The sequence below is a fragment of the Simochromis diagramma genome, unplaced genomic scaffold (genome assembly GCF_900408965.1).
Source record: "Simochromis diagramma unplaced genomic scaffold, fSimDia1.1 OVJJ01000208.1, whole genome shotgun sequence".
In the NCBI taxonomy this organism is placed as follows: Eukaryota; Metazoa; Chordata; class Actinopteri; order Cichliformes; family Cichlidae; genus Simochromis; species Simochromis diagramma.
Window position 1 is genome coordinate 2478384 of NW_024386789.1, and position 19826 is coordinate 2498209.

General features: G+C 40.0%; 1 protein-coding gene across 2 annotated transcripts; it reads right to left on the reverse strand.

The window, feature by feature from the left end:
* Positions 1-523: 523 nt before the first annotated feature.
* On the reverse strand, positions 524-14202 carry top2a (DNA topoisomerase II alpha). 2 transcript variants are annotated; one of them, XM_040023338.1, is made up of 35 exons: positions 14021-14202; positions 13175-13321; positions 12941-13031; positions 12767-12830; positions 12507-12652; positions 12208-12305; positions 11903-12115; positions 11373-11546; positions 10992-11093; positions 10740-10877; positions 10510-10648; positions 10265-10422; positions 10046-10171; positions 9217-9327; positions 7317-7422; positions 7061-7170; positions 6823-6915; positions 6630-6744; positions 6296-6417; positions 5786-5934; positions 5271-5502; positions 5058-5192; positions 4736-4936; positions 4406-4601; positions 4130-4221; positions 3892-4041; positions 3709-3792; positions 3331-3531; positions 3099-3219; positions 2466-2624; positions 1947-2130; positions 1810-1865; positions 1593-1712; positions 1230-1468; positions 524-877 (listed from the first exon to the last, which is right to left on the reverse strand). In XM_040023338.1, the coding sequence occupies exons 1-35, from the start codon at positions 14036-14038 to the stop codon at positions 728-730; spliced, it is 4740 nt and encodes a 1579-aa protein (XP_039879272.1). In that variant the 5' UTR covers positions 14039-14202; the 3' UTR covers positions 524-727. The 2 variants fall into 2 exon arrangements, with proteins under 2 accessions (XP_039879272.1, XP_039879271.1); XM_040023337.1 differs by having other exon boundaries at positions 2466-2627; positions 14021-14201.
* Positions 14203-19826: the final 5624 nt, after the last annotated feature.

Here is a 19826-nt window from a genome sequence, read left to right on the forward strand (position 1 = left end):
AATCACTTTCCTGTCTGGCAATCTGATGGACGAGTCCACCAGTGCACAACGCAAGGGCCATAAAGACATGGATGAGTCTGGTGTGGAAGAACTCGACTGGCCTGCAGAGCCAATATTAAACCCTAAGGATTAAGAACGGGGAGTTTACTCAAATTCATGTGTTTGAAGGCAGATAAGTGAATACTATTAGCAATATAGTGTATATTTGGATGCTCCTACTGCTGCATTGCATTAAAATCTTTCTACAAAATTAAAGCAAGTAGCTTTTTTCATTAAACAGGAGCCCCAACACAACCCGGTGACACAAATCAAACACACCATGCAATCAATAAAAACAAACTTTATTTTTTAAAAAGGTATAAACTGAACAGCCAAAGAAATATTTACAGGACAGCACAAAACACAAACAAGTGGATTACAAAATACGCCTAGAAGCTAAGAACAAATACTATTAAAACTAGACTTTTATACCAGCTTTTTTTTCCCTTCTCGTTGAAATAATACGATATTTTATTTTATTTTATTTTTTTTAAATAAACAATGGTGAGTTTTTGTTTATGTCTTTTTTTAAATTTAAAGGTTACAGATTGCTGGTCCAAGGTCCATATATGAGGCGAGTGTAAATGCAGCTGAACTTCAACAGATAAAATGAGTGCAATATTACCTGCATGGCACACTACAACATTTATGACTCATCTTTTCGAAATAACAATTTGGGAACTATTATTTAAAAATCTTCATCTGAATCTGAGTCCAGGTTGTAGGTGATGGGTTTCCGGGCCCGTGAGGGTTTATCCCGTGGTGCTGCAGCTATAGGAGCGGCTTCTTCAGGGTCTGAAACCTGGAAACTCTCATCCTCTTCCCACTTCTTGCTCTTCTGTAGCAGAAAAGGAGATTAAAAGGATTAACAGTGATTATATTAGCACAGGATGGATACAGGAAACCTTTAAAATCTAAACATGTGTAGCAGAGAATCATTTGTTCTACTTAAGTCAGTAGTTTTATTTCAAATGTCACCATTTAAAAAGCTACTTTTATTCTTTTAATAGCTTCATTGTTGAGCCACTTTTTCGTGGTCAGAGTTTATAGTATTTCATTTTATATTTAGAGTTTTACTTCCTGAGGTTGGGCTACTGTACTGCAGGAATATGCCAACTTCTGAAATACTTGAATCACATCTTATGACGTAACACATAAATAGAAAACGAGTGTTCAGTATAAAAACTGACCTTGGTGCCAGCAGTCGTCTTGGATTTGAGGCGTGACATGAGGTCATCTGAGGAGCTGCTGTCAGAGTCATCACTGAGGTTCTTTTTACGTTTAAGAACAGGTTTCTGTTTTGTGACGGGAGCTTTCTTTTCAATCTCTGAGTCGCTAGAGTCGAATGACGGGACCTTCTTGGCAGCAGGAGCCCTGGACGCAGGTTTGGGCTTAGAGAGAGCATCCAAGATAGATGGCTGCTTCACATCTAGAGAAAAGAAAAAAAACGACATTCCAAAGATAAATTTGTTGATTTCTTTGTTTTATAATGATCATGTGCTCAAATCTACCTGTGACCTTTATACCTGTGACCAAACAAACATCTGTGTTACCTGCAGCCTTCTTCTTGGATGCAGCTGGTTTCTTGGCAGCGGCGGGCTTCTTCGGTGCGGCCTCTTTGGTTTTACGTTGAGTTGGAGGCTTGGATGCTGGCTCCTGATCGTCTGACAGAGCTGTAAAGTGCCACAGAGACAAAATATCCAGTCCTCAGAGCCTTGGCCCCACATTTTGCAAATTCATCAAACTATGATCCTAAGTGAAAATACTTACAGCTCGACTTTGTGTCTGTTTTTTTAACTGTCGATTTGCTTTTTGCTACCTTCTTCCTGCAGACAAAAGACAAGGTTTGTTTTTAAGTTACATTAAAACAAAAGAAAGATACATTTTAAGGTTTTTCTTATACTCACGTGGGTTCTGGAGCTTTGGGAGGTGGAGCTGGAGAGTCCACATCATTGTCCGACACAGTGCTGGGATCTGGGGCGAAGCTTGCATCATCATCGTCACTTATTAAAGCCTTCCTTTTTGGAGCGTCCTTCTTCCCCCAGTCATCAAAATCATCTTCACTGTCAGACATGCTGTACTTCACCGCAGCTTAAACAGTAAAAAAAGAACAAAACGAAAAGGCAGCTTTAGTAATGCTGCGCTTTGTCAAAGAAAACAAGCATGAGAAGCTGAGGTGTTAAAATGCTGCTCAAAAACCCTTCAATTTGGCTCATTTCCAGATAAGTTAATAATCTTAATAATAAACACCTTCATTTAGAAAAAGCATTTTATGTTTACTCTATTATCTTGGTCTAATATTTACATTTTTTAATTATCTAAAACATTTAGGTGTGACAAACATAACATAAATAAATAGGAAATCACACCACTTAAAGAGTTATCCATCAGCAGAGGAAGCAGTGTGGGCCATCAAGCAGATTCACCTTTGGTTTTCCGTTCTACGCGCTCTCTGGGGGCAGCCGCTTCCTCTGCCTCTACTTCACTGTCCGACAGGCTGACATCCTCATCTGACCACGCGTTTTTCTTGGGCTTCTTGGTAACAGGCTTGAACTGAAGAGTGGTCTGCTTGCCCGTCTTTGATGCTGCTGCACACGAGAAATGCACTTCTTTATGAACTTAAACAAAAATGTAAAATTTAAGTGCAAACTGATATTTATTATAGCAACTTGCTTATGATTATCAACATTTTTGAGTGAATGTTATAGCAAGCACCAAATTTTACACAATCCAGTTTTGTGTGCATGAAGGAACGTCTGTATAGTTTGGATTAGGTTGTTGAAAACATAATCCAAACTTTAATTCCCCAAAAACGGAGTTTGTATCCATGTTGGCGGAGTACAATATCATTTAGTTGAGAGCCGGCAATTTTCAAAACTTGAGAGGCTAATTTTGATTTTGCTCCAGCGAGGATTGTGGAGGTCAAGTCTGCAAAATGTGTATTGTTACAGGTTTGCCACTAGATCTCACTAAAGAGCTTCATGGTTACACCAGTAAGCAGAGGTGTGTGGTCATAGTTGAAATGATTTCCAGGCGATATCCTGAACAGTCATTTCTACCTTTTTCTGCTGCTTGGGTCTTGGTTTTCTTGCTCAGCCGTGCAGCTAAGCCCGTTTCCTCAACCGGCTCTGTATTTTCTGCATCCTCTCCAAACTCCATCTTCATCACAACATCTTCACTCTTCAGAGACAGAAATGAGGTCAAGAAAAATGTTACTTTTGGGCAGTTTGTTGTTCTGAATGTGTTAATGTAAAAAACAGTTTATATGCACAATCACATATGAAAACATACCTTGATTTTCTTTCCTCTCTTGCCCTCTCCTTTCTTCAGATCAGCCTTCCTGTTAGCTTCAGCCTTCATGGTGCTGGTGACACGTGGAATGACGCGGCGGCCCTGTGGAGTGGGCAAAGTCTCCTTTTTCACCTTTACTGCTTTGCCTTTTCCAGTTTTTACAGGAAGGGTGGCATTTTCCTTTTCCTTTGCCTCAACCCGCTAAACACAAGAAGAAGAAAAATACATCACAAGTTTGACCAGGAGCAAAAGCACCGATCACAGTTGTTCTTTAGATATAACATTATCACAGTCTGATCACATGACTAACAAAGTGCACTGATTGGATATAAAGCAGAAAAAGGAAAAGAAAAGAGGAAGACAGAAAAGATCCAGTACCGCCAGTTCCTCAGAGAAGGCAGCAAGGTCCTCCCTCCACAGGTCTGCTGGACTCTTTTTCTTTAGGGTGTTCAGCTCTGTCACCTGTACAAGAGTTAGGACAGAAACACACGACCTTAACACAGGAGCTAATAATCTAACATTTCAAGCTTAAAGCATCACTAAGTTTGCCGCATAGCTCACCTTAGCATCCCTCTGTTTGCACAGCTCCTCCTTTTTCTCTTTTGTCAAGAACCACATGGGCATGCTCAGCAGATAATTGTAGTCCGGTCCAGTCGAGTCGTCTTTTTCTCCTCCTTCCCCCTCCTCCTCCTCCTCCATCTCCTCCTCATTCTAAGAGAGTTCACACAGGTGGTTATTTAACATCCCTCTCTGTTGTAGCTGAACTTTGTTGGAACTGTCGGAATCAGAGTGTCCCCACCTTCTCCTGAGCCTGTTTCCAAGTCTTGACTGGGTCGGAGTCGTAGCCCATCTGTTGGAGCATGCGGATCAGCTCCTTCTTTGGCTTGTTCTCTGCACACACATGGACAGTATTAATACTAATCAAGGAACAACCAAACTAACTATAAATAACTATATCAGAAGATATACAGGATTTTCCACTGTTATTGAAAAATGTGCTTGAAAACAAACAAACAAACAAACAAACAAACAACAACAACAACAACACAGAATCTATTTGAAACTTTGCACTTACCAATGACCAAGGTGCCCTGAATTTTCTCCAGGATGAAGCGAGCCTGGTTGCTGAGCTTGGCGCTCTCTGCTCCCAGCATGCCTGCCAACCAGTCCTTTCTCAGCACGTAGTACTTCATCCTCAACTCAAAGAAATCTCTGATGATATCCTGCACAGACTCATACTTTTTCAGGCTACCCACGTGGTCAAACAGAACCTGGAAAACAAAGGGAAAAATGCTGATGCTTCACAGGGTTTGGAAATATGTGGATAAATGTTTGAGATTTCACAGAAAAGCAATAGACCTTTTCATCCTGCTGTCAATGTGTGCAAATAAGTGGCAATCATTACCATCGAGTTGCAGGTGAGGGGGCTCTGCAGCTTGAAGACTTTATGGAGGCCAGCAGCCTCAGCCTCCCTCAGCTTCTCTTCTGTCATCTTGACCACAAAGCGCACTGTGGTGTCAGTGTGGTAGTCCTTGTAGTCTGTGATGAGAGGAGGAACCTTCTCTGTGCCATTCAGCATCGGCTCCAGCACATTCTCCTTGTAAGCCTAGACGAGAAAGTACATGAAGAGTTCAGCAAAAGGGTAAGAGGGTATTTATTTGAGTCAATCTAATAAACACTATGCGTACACATGGTAAAATGTTCTGGAAATGACTTAATTGACCAACCTGTGTCCATGTTTTTACAGGCAATTCAGAGATTTCAATAGTGGTCGAATCAAGGATGGAGATCTCTCCACTATTCAAGTACTGGTTATCCATCACCTGCTCAATTGTGCCTCTGAAGTCTTTATAATTTGGAAGCTGTAGGAGGAAAAACAAGCACTTAGTTTTTGCACAGCAAATCACCCAACATGGCAGATCTCAGGAAACCATCCTGACCATGGGCAGAGGTTCCTCGCCGTCGAGCATACGGTTGATGTTGCTGATGATCTCACGAATGTCGTAGTTTGGAATCTTGCTGGCCCAACCTGTGCCGATGCCTTCAGCTCCGTTCACAAGCACAGTGGGGATGATGGGAATGTACCATTCAGGCTCTACGCGCTGGTTGTCATCATAGTTATACTTGAGCAGGTTGTCATCCACTGCTGGGAAAACAAGGCGGGCGAGGGGGCTAGAAGTAAAGATTGGTGGGAGAATTTTCGTTAGTGACTCAGTAACTAATCCATGTAAAAAACTGTCCCCATTTTGTTAGATTCATGAAAAAAGTGCAGAACATGGGCTGATAGTTCTTACATACAACTCATTCATCCACAATGCATGATGTAGCAGTGCAAGAAGTGACAGCGGTTTAATTACAATAAGCCTTCTTAACACTGACCAATAGTAGCCTCTTTTCGGTTGCTGGCTCCCTACATAAGCACTTCGGTATTAAATCTATGAGAAATCCTGCGTACCTGAGCATAGTGAAGATGTATCGAGGGCTGGCAGAGTCCTTGCCACCGTGCAGCCTGGTTCCAAACTGTCCCAGAGGCTGCAAGAGATTCATGTTGTTGCTTCCCACAAAGTTCTGGGCTAAACCAATGATGGTCATCATCAGAGAGACCTGAAAACAAGAAAGAGTTTAGAGTAAATACAACAGAAACAGCTATGTACAGCCAGAATGACTTGCATTGTTTTTTTTAAATCTTTCTATGAAAGATCACTGCTTCTACTTTCCTTTAAATAAACTTTATTTAACCGGAACCTTCTCCATGTGTAACAATTCAAGTTCTGGCAAAATTGACAGCTACCCTTAGATATAAGAATTTGATGGCTAATAACATACAGTATTCAAAAGCAAAGCCTATTTAAAAAGAAGTGAACAATTTTCTGAACATAAAAATGATACAGTTAAACTGAAAAGTCAAACCAAGAATCTAAATTAGAAACACACTGACAAAACCCACACATTAAAGCCACCTCACCTCTCCATGGTGATAGGCCGACATCTCAGCCACTGAGCCTGCCAGCTGTGCCACCTTCACCTCTCGCTTGTCGTTCCTCTTGAAACAACAGTACAACACCTTCCTCTGACCTGGTTTCAGTCCTGATGTAAACACAAATGCATCCAGACATTAGACCAGCGGTTCACAACCTTTTACACCTGTCAAGAAGACTCAGCAAACCCTTCCTTGAACACATGCTCAAATGACTTAAATTTTAAACTGGATCTGGACAACTCTCAGCTTTCTATTTCTCCATAATTAGTTAATGGTTTTAAATCTTTCCTTTTTTCTTAATTATCATTATTTCACGTACCATCCACCAGGCAGGGAATGGACCTCTCGTTATCAGAGTTGGAGAAAAGTACCAGCTCCTTGTTGACGAAGTCGTTGTACGACAGGGACTTGGTTGACTGACCGTACAGGTACTCCTGCAAAGAGACAGTAAAACAGTCAAACTTAACAGAACAGAAACAAGATATTGAGTTCACCAGTTGCACAGACATTACCTCAGGCAGGTTGTGCTCTCTGCGCTGGCGTCTGTTAATCATAAAGTTGGTAAGCCACTCTTTTCGCTCTTCCACTTTCTTCTTGCTAAAGGCCTTCCCAGAGAGAAAAAAAGAATTGTAAACACAGACCCAAGAACTAATGCTCCAACTGTTAGTCATGGCCTACAGGATGTTTAAAAAGTCCAGATCAAATATAAATTGGCCAAGGAATGATCCACACAGATGGCTAACATCTTACAAGGGTGATAGCTTCATCGTCTTCAGGTCCTGAGTACTTGAATGGGATACGATGTCTCTGCATATCAGAGAAGTACTCCTTGGCTTCCTGTGATGTGCTGGTTCCCAAACCTAGATGGGCAATAGCCACAAAAGAAAAAAAGAGATGGTACAAGTTACAACAAAACAATATAGAAACTATAACAATGACAATGGCCATATGCATTATGTGTTGCTTACTTGTCCGTTTTACTACCACACAGGGGTTTGTAACAAACCTTTGTAGTATTTTATTTTCCAAGATTTGTGGTTTTGCTGGCTCTCCTTCCATGCATTGAATTCAGGAATACTGTAGAAAGACAGCTGATTTTTCTTGAAAGACGCCTGAAGAGACACAGAAATAAGATGTCCATCACCATGGTTCTTGACACCTAGTCATTTAAAGCTTTTCACATTTTAACATTATTAAAAAATGTGGATTTTTAATTTAAAAGTAACTTGGAATTAAAAAGAAAAAAAAAGGGGGGGGGGGGGCAAGCTTTCCATTAAGCTCTGAGTATTCTGAGGTTTTGACAGCAGATGGCAGTATCGTTTCAAATTTCCAACATGGTTAAAAACTCAGTCACATTAACAAATAAGCACATGCCATAGCTCAACTGTGCATCTCTCAGGTGTCTTTGAGGGAAGAAAAACAAAAAAAAAATGTGTGCATGTTGCGAAGAATGCTCATAAGAACAATAAGATCTTAGAACAGGGGTGGGCAATTCCAGGCCTCGAGGGCCGGCGTCCCTCCAGGTTTTAGATGTATCCTTGAACCAACACAGCTGATTTAAATGGCTAAATTAGCTCCTCAACATGTCCTGAAGTTCTCCAGAGGCCTGGTAACAAACTAATCATGTGATTCAGGTGTGTTGACCCAAGGTGAGATCTAAAACCTGGAGAGACACTGGCCCTCGGGGCCTGGAATTGCCCACCCCTGTCTTAGAAGAACAAACTCATATTACTCAGTTGTAGGAATGGGTATCCTAACGGTAGTAATCAGACCGAAAAGCAGCGCACATTTCATTGCTTTATTTCGGTGCTTTTTTCCCCCCCCTGAGATGTCATACACTTTGGATTCCAGCCAATCATTTTACCTTTGCAAGCGTAGTAGGCGGGCCCAGGTACGTACATACTTTTAGAGCAGAGCTACAGATTAAAAATGCCCAAAGCGAAGCGGTCAAAGTCTGGCTGTACTTCACAGCAAAAGATGCAAACTCAGCAGCTTGCAACAAGTGCTTTAAGGTGATACTGTGCAAAGGAGGTAACACCTCGAATCTGATGAAACACCTGGCGACGTACAGCATTTTGTTAAAAGCCGAGAAATGCGCCGTATTTGATAGCTTGCTGCGAGACCTCACACCGTGCACATCTACTGTGCGTGGGTTGCCTGTTATCTGACCCGGAGTTAGCAACATCCCCCAAAAACCCAAAGAGGAGAGTCCTGGCCCCTAGCCCTGCCAGTGTAGCAGAAATGATGAGGATGATGATGGCAGCAGCAGCCGTTCTTCTCTGCGTGAGTAGCTTAATGTTGTTTATGTGTAATTTACGTTGAGTAGGCTAACCACGTTATTACATGAATGCATGTAAGGTGAACTAGCAAACACCGTCGTAGTTACATGCGGCTGTCTTCTTGTTTGATGGCAGATACTCCCTTCACCCTGTCCAAAAAGGCTAAAATGACCAAAGAAAAAGTGGAAAACAGCTAAACATGAGAGGTTTTTGGACAAAGTTTGTTTTTTTCCATTGTTTAAGCACTGCTTCCAGCCAAGAGTGATGCCATAAATCCCCTATAGCTGCAGAAAAGGCTAACATTGTTATCTTTTTACAAAAAAAAACCCAGCTGAAAATGAGGTTTTTGGACCAATTTTGTGCTCTCCATTCTTTAAGCACCGGCACCATTTCAAAAGTACCGGTTTGGTACTGGTATCGGATAAAACCTAAACAATACCCATCCCTACTCGGTTGTGTTGTAACAACAAAACATGGCACATCACAACTCTCTCTATTGCTATTGTAGGTATGAAGTTGTAAGTGATCCATGTCTGAATGAAAGAACACATCATGTAAACTGCCAGATGAAGCCAACAATATTGCACATGGCAAGTCTGCAAAGGGCTTTTTAGAGCATCTACATACCTTGATGATGGGAGTGATGAACTCTTCCAGGAAGTTGTGACGCAGCAGCGAAGGCCAGTTGTGGTGGATGAAGTTGATCAACAAGCCCTTAATGTGGGAGCCGTCTTGATCCTGTGACAATAACACAGGTCAGATATATTGCAACAAAGTAATTGAGTGTAATTGAGTGATGACAAAAAAGGTTAGTAAAGTGCTCTGTGACAACATTAGTAGCACTAAAATGGTTTTTAATAGTGGGCTGGGATTTTGAAGTCCGTCTTTAACATGCATCCATCCACCAATTCAGAGTCTATTTCCCCATATATGTGAGAGGACATGTGCATTGTTACTAGAAATCATAGTGATGATCCTGTTTTTCCATCTGAAAGTCAGTGTTGGCAAATGATGAACAAAATTCATAAGCCTTGCTCGATGAAGAAAAACTAAAAATTCACTCAAACATCCATCTGAGGCTCATATGAAGCTTCAGCTGCCCCACTAATCTAAATTGAGTCATAGCTTTCAAAGTCATGCTCAGTGAAAATTACTTAGTAGCTCTCTTCACAGCTATAGGGGAAGGATACCTTCCTCAGGTTAAGTGCATGTTTCCTCTTAAAACTGGGCTCACAGTTAACATTACACTGGATTTGTACCTGCTCTAACCATCCATTTGTTCCTGCAGCACCTTATGAAAGGCTTCAGGGCCAGTATGGACAGAAAACCATTATGGTCACAAAGACCTATTCTTACATATATGTAGGCACAGAAACATGAACATCCTGAATATTATCAACACAAATAAGACACGGGAAGGTAGGAAAGGAGTGAAAATAAAGATCAGCCAAAACACCTGATCTGTCATGATCATGATCTTGCCGTAGCGCAGACTCTTGAGGGATTCTGGGTCACTGTAGTTCTTTTTGTACTGAAGACCGATGATTTTAATGATGTTGTTGATTTCTGCGTTTTCCATAATCTGATTAGAAAAAAAAAAAAAATCAAACAAGTTTTACTTACAGCTGTTAAATAAATAGATGATTCAAGCAATCATTATATTTGCTAGCCTAACCTGTTTATGTGAAGCCTCCCGGACATTGAGCATTTTTCCTCTGAGAGGGAAGACGCCATAGCGGTCCCTTCCGACCACTCCCAGCCCAGACACAGCAAGTGTCTTGGCTGAGTCTCCCTCTGTAAGAATCAGCGTGCAGCCAATGGAGTTCTTCCCACCTGTAAGAAAATATAGTGAGTACAGTAGGACTGCAGGTCATCTCCATTCTCGGGATGCTGGACTGTACCGACTGCGGCGCACATTACCTGCATCGTTGGCATCATCCAGTTTTGGCACACCTTTGATTTTTGTGTGTTTAACAGCTGAGCACTTCTTGTTGAGCTGGGACTGAGCCTTGAACTTCACCCAGTTCATGATACTTTCCACAATCCCACAAGATGTGGCCTAAGTGCAACAAAGGATGGACACCAGTTAGTGAAATCGATGAATGATTAAACTTGTGAGAAATACACTGCTGGTGGCTTTTCATCAGCACCTGTTTAATGAACTTGTCACTCAGGGGACACTTGGAGCCAAAGCTCTTCTGCTGCAGAGTCATATTCTCTTTGGTCTGAGAGTCGAAGGTGGGGTTTTCAATCAGGCAGTTGACAAACAGCCACATATGGTTCTTCACCTAAATGGAAAAAAAACGTGACGAGCACTCAGTTGTGCATTTTGTTAACAAACATTTTTACGGAATACACTTACATATTCATTTTCATTAAAAATAAATAAATAAAATGAATACCTGGAAAGGCTTGACTGTCACCCCAGCTTTGTTCTTCTTCTTCACCACTTCAATGAGCTTGCTAACTACCTGGTCAGCCACATAATCAATGTGCCTGCCTCCCTAAAGTCCAGAGGAAAAAAACAAGATCCATTTAGAGAATAAACACCGTAGGTCTTAATCATAGTGACACAAAGTGGCTGGAGAGCAGCCGGATTTCTGCTTGGCTGCCAAGAGAACTCAGTCCAGTTCAATCATTCTTAAACTATTTCAGAGCTGCGCAAAGATGTAAATTTAGACAGCTTTCCAACAAACTTAATCATTTAAATTACTGATTTAACAACAGCCTACACATAGACACAATATATGCATTAGATCAAATCCAATGCACTGAGTTATTACCTTTGTTGTGGCAATGCTGTTGACAAAGCTGACTTGCTGGAAACCTTTCTCGCTCATGGTGAGGCAGACCTCCCAGCGCTCGTTGACAGTCTCATGGATGACAGTAAGAGGACCACCCAGTTCATCCACCTTGTCTTTCACATACATGTCCACATAGCTACGGAAACCTGTAACCTTAAGTGTGAAGTTCATACAGTTTATATCAGTTTTCAATGCATTTTAGCCCGAACAAATTAGGACGTAACATGTAAGATTTGTCTTGCTAACATCAAATATTTCATTAAATGAAGTTAGTAGAAATAATTTTAAGTCAGGTAAGTGACTACTTTTTATAAGTCCACAAAAAGCTTTGGATTTTAGGTTTAACTTTGTGAATGAAGTCTTCAGTCAACATTTAAAATACACATAATGGTAAATGGTAAAATGGCCTGTATTTGTAAAATACACATAATATATTAAAAAGTTTAATAAAATTACTTCCCAAAACATTAAGAATTAACGGAAAAAAGTTAACGATCACAGTAACTTACTGGTAGCTTCTTGCTATTGAAGAACACCCGGACACCCTTAGCGGATCCAGCAATATCATAGGCTCTCCTGGTCATCAGAGCCACTGTGTCTTTGTCAAGGATGCTCATCTTAAACTTGGCCAGATCTGGTCTGAAGGTGATGCAAGTGTATTCCTCTCCATCAAACGGTTTGATGCTAGCCTCCCCTGCTTTGCCCATGTTGTCATACCAAGTCTATGGAAAACATGGGCACAACAGAAAATGACATTCTCCCCAATCAAGACATAAAAATGAAAGTGGGAAATGAGGTCGATCTTCCTTCATACCTGCTTGAAGCACTTCTTCGACTGTTTACAAGCAGTCTCGACAGTGAACTTTGTACTGAAGATGTTGCAAAGCTTGGCACCGTATCCATTTCGTCCACCTAAAGAACATTTATAGAGTTAGGAACAGATTGAACATTAAATTAGGCTTTTTTCCTAATAAAACGCTAAAATTTCAGCATTAATTGTGTTGGACATAATGATGTTGGAGGGAGTCTTTGTAATTATACAGAATATTTTCTCATTAAGAATGACAGAAAACAATCAGTATTATATAAAGCACTCAAATGTATCAATCTTACCAGTGACTTTCTTCTCGTCATCATCATAGTTACTTGAAGTGAGGAGCTGTCCAAAGATAAGAGCAGGTACATAGACTTTCTCCACTTTGTGCTCCACCACAGGAATACCCTTCCCATTATTCCATACACTGATGGTGTTGTTTTCACTAAAAGGAACAAAAACATACACAAGCGCTTGATTTGTCAGCTGGTAGCTGTAGTAGAGTTACTTTGTATTTTAATATCTTAAACTTGGTAGTGCACCATTATACACAACTCACGGATCAATGTTGACCTTGATGCAGGACATGCCCTTATCTCTCTGCTTGTTATCAGCTGCATTTACTATGGGAAGAGAAAGTAAAATCTATTTTTACTACATTTTACTGGAGCTAAAACACTGTTTAATAAAAGTTTGTCATGGACATCTATAATTGCAAGAGCTTTTTACTTACCAAGGATCTCATCGAAAATCTTGTAGAGCCCAGGCACAAAGGTCACATCACGGCAGTTCAGTCCAGCATCCTCATCAAACACCCACATTTGCTAATGAAAAAAGTTAAATAATCACAAGGAGCTTGCATGTGTTCATTCAATAAGAACCATAACTGTGCAGTCAAAAAACAAAACAAACAAAAAACTGCTTTAAATCTACACGTGACTGTTAAAGAAATTTTAAAACTTCTTACCTGAGTGACAGGCTCAACAGAGCCTATGTAGGAGTCCGGTCTGAGCAAAATGTGCTCCAGCTGCGTCTTCTTCTGATAGATTCTCTCCACTGACAGCCGCTTAGGATCCTTCTTCAGCTTTTCCACCGGCTTGTTCTCCAAAAAGGCCTGATGAAAACGACACAAGGTTATATTTTAAGATTCATCATTCAACACTCTTTATTGTCATTGTGCATAACGAAAGCAATTGTCCCTCACACAGTGCAAAAAATAAATAAATGAAAATAATATCAATATACTGATATCTTCTATAGGCCTTGCACCGTAACGAAGATGTGACCTATCTTTGTACTGCAGGAAACCTTAATATAATGATCAACATCATCTATAGTGCTACTTGCTGACAGTTTTGCATGTTTTACTGCACAAAAAAAACACAACAATGTAAATGTACGGGGGGAGAGAAAACACCCCCCTGAAGTTGCTTGGCTCTGATTACATTTGAGGCTCAAGGACAGGGTTTAGCTCAGTATTTAAGGACAGTTTTTATTTCAAACACAATAAATAATGCGAGGAGAATGAATGCAGGGGTAACACCATTTCAACTGGCTTAACAGCATTAGCTATAGTTAATGTTTACAAGCTGCTGTGCCAAGAGTTAGGACTAGTTGTTAAATTACTAAAAGGGACACTCTGCAAGTAGTGCATTATTACGTCTAAACACCGCGCACTGTTACATTAAGCAGCTCACGACGTTAGCCAAGTGCCTTTAACTGTTTCTTAGAAGTTTAGCTTACAGTTGTAGCAGGTTAGCACGTAAGCCTAATAACACGTTAGCAGCAAATATGAAAGCGACAGTAACGTTACCTTCAACGGTTCAGCCATTCTTCTTGTATTTAATGTTAAAGCCCTTCGTTTGAAATATAGTACACTCTAGGTTTGCAACAAGCTAAATAAATCCCAGCTACCCCCAATAATAACGGCTGCCTGAGCTGAGGTCCCAGTATGAATATTCGAAATTTTGTGGCAACATCTCCCGCCAGCTATATTGACCAATCATACTACTGAGCGCGTGACGAATTCCTCCAATGAGAGCAGCAAATCCGTTCTTTTTCAGTTAAATAACCAATCGTAGACGGTAAAAGTGGCATGAGCCCACCCATCTCTTGTATCACAGCCAATCAGCATTCAAAAAGAAGTAACCTACGTGCATGGGAATTCAAGAACAGACAGGAAAAGAATTAGGAGGGAAACAAAATAGCCTGTTTCCTTGTTTTGGATAAAAAAAATTCCTGTCAGCTCTATTTTGATAGTGTCTAATGAAGAAATGCGACCTATATTTTATTATTACTATTTTGTTTTCAATGTTCTTGAATTTTTGTTCTACAAGTACAAACGAAGCTTTTTTTCTCTGATGATTTCACGTTTCTCGTTTTTTTAATAGAGGCGGACTGAGCAGTCTCAAACGTGAATCTTCACTTTTTATCAACTGTAATACAATGATAATAATAATAGTAACTATCATAACAATTTCCAGAAACACACAATAAAGGAACAAACTAAGACGAAGTTATAAAGAAATTACAAATCAACTAAAATACCGCATCCTATATGGCAAAAAATTATTGTAAAAAATATACTAAAATTAATTACAAAAAAATATCTTTCAGTAGACATGAGTGTTTGAACGTGATGTAAAAGAAGACACTGATGAGGCAAGAGTCTTTGAAGGCTGACATGTTAGTTTATAATCCTTCAGGATTTACAGAGATCAGAGAAACTCAGAAAAAAAAGTCAGCTGCATAATCCAATCAGAAGTCATATCTGAGGAGGGGAGCTTGAACATCTATGCATATTTTATCACATTTCCAACAACTCATGCATTCATAACAGACAAGTAGTTTTACAGGTAAGAGATTCACCTCACATAGGAAATAAAATGCTGTTTCAGATAAACATTCACACCAGTTCAACTAAAAGAAAGATTTTCAAATGCATTACGGATGTGCACTGATTGTAGACTGGCTTGCTCATGCAACAAAAGCTCACTAATACTGAGATCCAGGGTCAGCAGGCTCAGACCCCCACTGATGCTGGCAAAGGGACCATAGCCTGATTGATGTCGCTTTCCTTCCTCCAACTCCCCAACTGCAGAGAAAAAGAGGACATGATGTGAGGAAAAAGGGAAAAAGGAAATGGATTTTGTTGTCTGGTGTTATGATTTTTGACACTTTTTGGTCACTTGGGATATAAAGCATGAGTGGCCTTTTAAATGTACAAAACTTGCCTTGCAAGAAAAATGTTCTGTTTTTCTGGGACCATGGTGCTCACTTCTTTTTTCTTTTTACACTAGAGTGTACTGGATCTTTCACTTGATTTATCACCACCTCTGCCACTTTCTGTCCTTTGTCTCTCTTTTACCTGCATAAAATACAGGAACTGCTTAAAATCTGTCTAGTGCTCAATATCAGATTTCTTCTTTTATATTGTTCCTTCCTGTCCTGGACTCTTCCCATGTAGCTGCACGATACCCCTAAACTGTGTTTTTTAGTCATTTATCAGATAGACTTTTTCCCCAATCCTCTATTCTACTGGGATAAAAAGATTCATATGTGATGCTAAGAAAGCATTACTTCAGTAGCACAGTTTTATTCAGCTCTAAGCAACCATCTCTCTTCATATTTCTTGTCTTGTGGCTATCAGTCAATGGAAATGCAGTAACCTGATTTATCCTACCGTTCTACCATTCTTATCTGTCTTCCTCTGCTATGTTGCCCACTCATCTGACCTTAGCATGGTAATAATAGGGCGGAGGAGCTTGAGTAGAGCTGCCTCGGTCCGGTCGATGTAGTGGATTGCAAGTACACTAATACACCCACAGCTGCACACATGAATGAAGGAGCGAGCACTTTTTGCACTGTTTATCTGATATTTTTTGCTTGGTATTTTCAGCCAAAGAGACTGAGTTATCTCCTTTAAGAAATCTAAAAGAATGTGCCTGCTGCCCTCACACTTTCAATGCACACAGGGTTGGACATGCTAGCTTTAAAAAAGAAAACAGACAGTTTATGCGGTACCTTTACAATAAGGGTGCAGAATTTTGATCAGATTAACATATCACATTTGTTAAATGTATACAAACAACATGCAAAAATAAACATTTGTGGCCTTTCAGGGATTTTTGTGTCTTTTGGACACTCAAAAATTATTATTTATTAGATTCCAGATATTATATATCTGGACTATTTCATCTATCTATCTATCTATCTATCTATCTATCTATCTATCTATCTATCTATCTATCTATCTATCTATCTATCTAATATCAAGAATATTTTCTTTAATGATTAATAGAATACATAAACCTTTGATTTTATATATTTCTGTTGCATTTTTTACTTTTAATGAGGGCAAATGATTTTTTTAAACACTGTGTAAGTCTCACACAGACTTTCTCTTATCTAGCAGAAGTGGGCAGTTTGAAACAGGAATGCTAAGTACTTAGCATCCAAAAATAGTCACCCTGCAAAGTAGATGGACACTCTCAGTAGCTACCACCTGCCTTCCTGTTTATTTATTGATGGCTCTGTGTTTTCTGAAGCTTGACTGCTGGGGACGGTGGGAGAAAACGAAACTTGGAGTGTCACAGACGTGTTGATAGCTGTCTGAAGGAGATGCTTGATGTGGCTTGATGAACAGTGTCTTACAAGGAAAGGGCTCCTTTACGGATATTAGTGTGACAGGTAAAGAGCTGCTCCAACTGAGCACTTGACAAGCTTGTCAGAGCTTGTCCAGGAGAGCGTTTTGGGATTTGTGAAAGATGTGACAGCCAAGAGTGGAAAAAAAAAGATAATTTTCTTTATTTTGGCTTTGCATCTATCATAGACCACAAAAGATGAGCCAAAGATATTGGAGTTAATAATGACCCTGCACTGGAATCATTTTGATTGGTAGTGACCAGAATGGGCAGGTTAGAAATGAGTAAATCAGAGGGACGGCTCAGGTCGAACAGACTAGAGAGAAAATAAGAGCGGCAGAGCTGAGACAGTTTGAACATGTGCAGAGGAGGGATAGTCGATAAACTGGACAAAGGATGCCGAATATGGAGCTGCAAACCAGGAGGAAAAGAGGAAGACCCCAGAGAAGATTCATGGCCTCTCTGAGCCTGGTTCTGCCGGAGATTTCTTCCTGTTGAAAGGGATTTTTCCTTTCTACTTTTGCCAAGTGCTTGCTCATAGGGAGTCATGATTGTTGGGGTTTTCTCTGTATTATTGAATGGTTGCATTACAATGTGAAGTTGCTTGAGTTGACTTGTTGAGTTGAGTTGTTGTGATTCGGCACTATATAAAGAAAACTGAATCATGATGTGATTTGATACAATTAAAAAGTCTTGTTTATTTTATTAGAAAGGGGGTTCATCAAATATAGGGTATATGTATAAATTTTGTTGTCCACCATTGAACATAAAACTATCTACTGCATTATAAAACTGTAATAACAACTATCTTAAAATTACTTACAGTATAATCATTTCTTATTTTCTGTAAAAACTTGAATTGCTACCCTAAGTATTTGTGGGTGAATATAATTACATCATAATTTCAGATTTTGGAAATTATGCCCTTAGCAGGCCCTTATATAAAGTGCTACCAAACACTCTCTATGACGAGTAAGTGTCACAGCAGTGTTTTCTGTTGGATTTTACTTATATTTGATTAAATTCCCCTCAAACTGTGTGTAATTATTTCCTGGCAAAGGCTTTTCCCTGCGAGTAGCAGGATAAGAGAGAACTCCAAAAAAGTAATAATGATGACAATGAACTAAAATGAAAACAAAATTACAGCTTCAGGTCCACTGTGAATATTTTGGCTCAGTCAATTTCAAGGTGTGTGACAGATAAAACGACTGCCAGTGAATGGCTTAAGGTAGAAAACAAAATCTCAGTAGCTCAGGCTGTGCTGCATGTGAGGAAGAAGGAGGTGTTACTCAATATTTAAACCTTCAACACTTTTTATTAGAGACAACAGTGTTTAGGAAGGAAAATAACATCTTAGAGCAAACGTCTAACATTCACAGCATTAATATACAGATTTTTTTCTCCTCTGGTTGCTTTCTGGGTCATGTTTTGACTGTCACATTTCCAGCTGTGTCCTTGGAGGTCCACAACATGACCTTTAAGGTGAACACCCCTCCCTGGCTGTCATTGTGAATACAGTGAGGGACTAAGAATTATTATTAGTTTGAAAGGGCAGCTCAGACCACCTCTATCCTGTGTTTGCAGGCAACTGCGAGCAACAATAGTAACTTAACATTTAAAATTTAACAATCGGTGATGCAGTGTTATTTAATCACACTTGTTAAAAGTAATCTTACCATGAAGTGTTTTCCCAAACAGTACAGTTTATTATATTCAACAACCTTATTTCCTAAATGTTTCTGTCTGCAGATCTGTCATGTAAAGCTTTTTGTGTATGGTGAGCAGCTCAAGCCGGTAGTCTTTTTTTCTACATGTGCTTTTATTAAGCACTAAATCAAAATGATAAACATACAAAAACATTACTGATGCTAAAGAATTGTCACGCTGTACCCACTGGGAGTAAAAATAAAAATAAGATGTAAGCGCTAAATGCTGCAGTTCCTCGTATGTTCACGGCCTCGTACAAACATTGGTTTAAGTCCATATTACTAAATTCCCTCTTCATGTCAACTTTGAAGGTTAGTTTTTATGTATAATGCTGTACAACCTGTTTGCACTGCTATGATGCTTAGTAAATAACATCTGAATAAATAAGGTTGTGGCCACTTTAACTGAAGGTGTTGTATGTAATTCAAATATCTGCTGCTGCAGGGGAAGACACTTCAAGGCAGGATTCACAAGCGTCAGCTCTTAAATGTGGGCGTTCCTGACATTTGCTCATGTGATCGTCATGGCAATAATAACCAATCCTCAAAAGACAAGCTAAAAAGAGCTTCAATCAGCAGGTAGCCAAGTTAGCTGCCTGTTAGCAACAGGTTGATTATTTGCAACAATCAACAATGAAATGCTACATTTTTACACTTAATGCTCTACAGTGAGTCTTTTATTATGTCTCCCTCCCCTCATCCCAACTGGTCATGGCAGATGGCTCCTCCTCCCTTAGCCTGGTTCTGTTGGTGGTTTCTTCCTGTTAAAAGGGAGTTTTTCCTTCCCACTGTCGCGAAGTGCTTGCTCACAGGGGTTTGTTGTTCGCTGGGGCTTTCTCTCTATTATTGTTGGGTCGTTTCCTTACAATACAAGTGCCTTTAGTGAAACTGAAATAAAACTGAAATGAGCTGTACAATGAAACCCTGTTGCTCTCTCAGCATATCTGCATAGCATGATTTTATTTCCACAGAAATTCCGGGTCTTTCTGTGTGGAGTTTGCATGTTCTTTCAGTGTTTGCGAGGGTTCTCCCCGTGTACTCCGGCTTCTTTACGCAGTTAGTGGGGTTACGTTAAGTAGTGATTCTAAATATCTGTACGTGTGAATGTAAGCGTGCATGGTTGTCTGTCTCTCTGTGTTAGCCCTGCATCATATTGGCTACTTCTCCAGGGTGTATGCCACCTCTTGCCCTATGGTAGGCAGGGATAGGCTCCTAGAGACTAGAGACTGGATGCATGAATTTCATTGGCAAATGGCTGCGCTGACATGAC

What these genes read in the sequence shown, in the direction of transcription:
- top2a (XM_040023337.1), bottom strand. An exon ending in ATCAAGGTCAACATTGATCC is followed by an intron (nt 12,653 to 12,766) that starts GTGAGTTGTGTA and finishes TGTTCCTTTTAG; the next exon opens with TGAAAACAACACCATCAGTG. An exon ending in GGATGATGCCAACGATGCAG is followed by an intron (nt 10,423 to 10,509) that starts GTAATGTGCGCC and finishes ATTTTCTTACAG; the next exon opens with GTGGGAAGAACTCCATTGGC.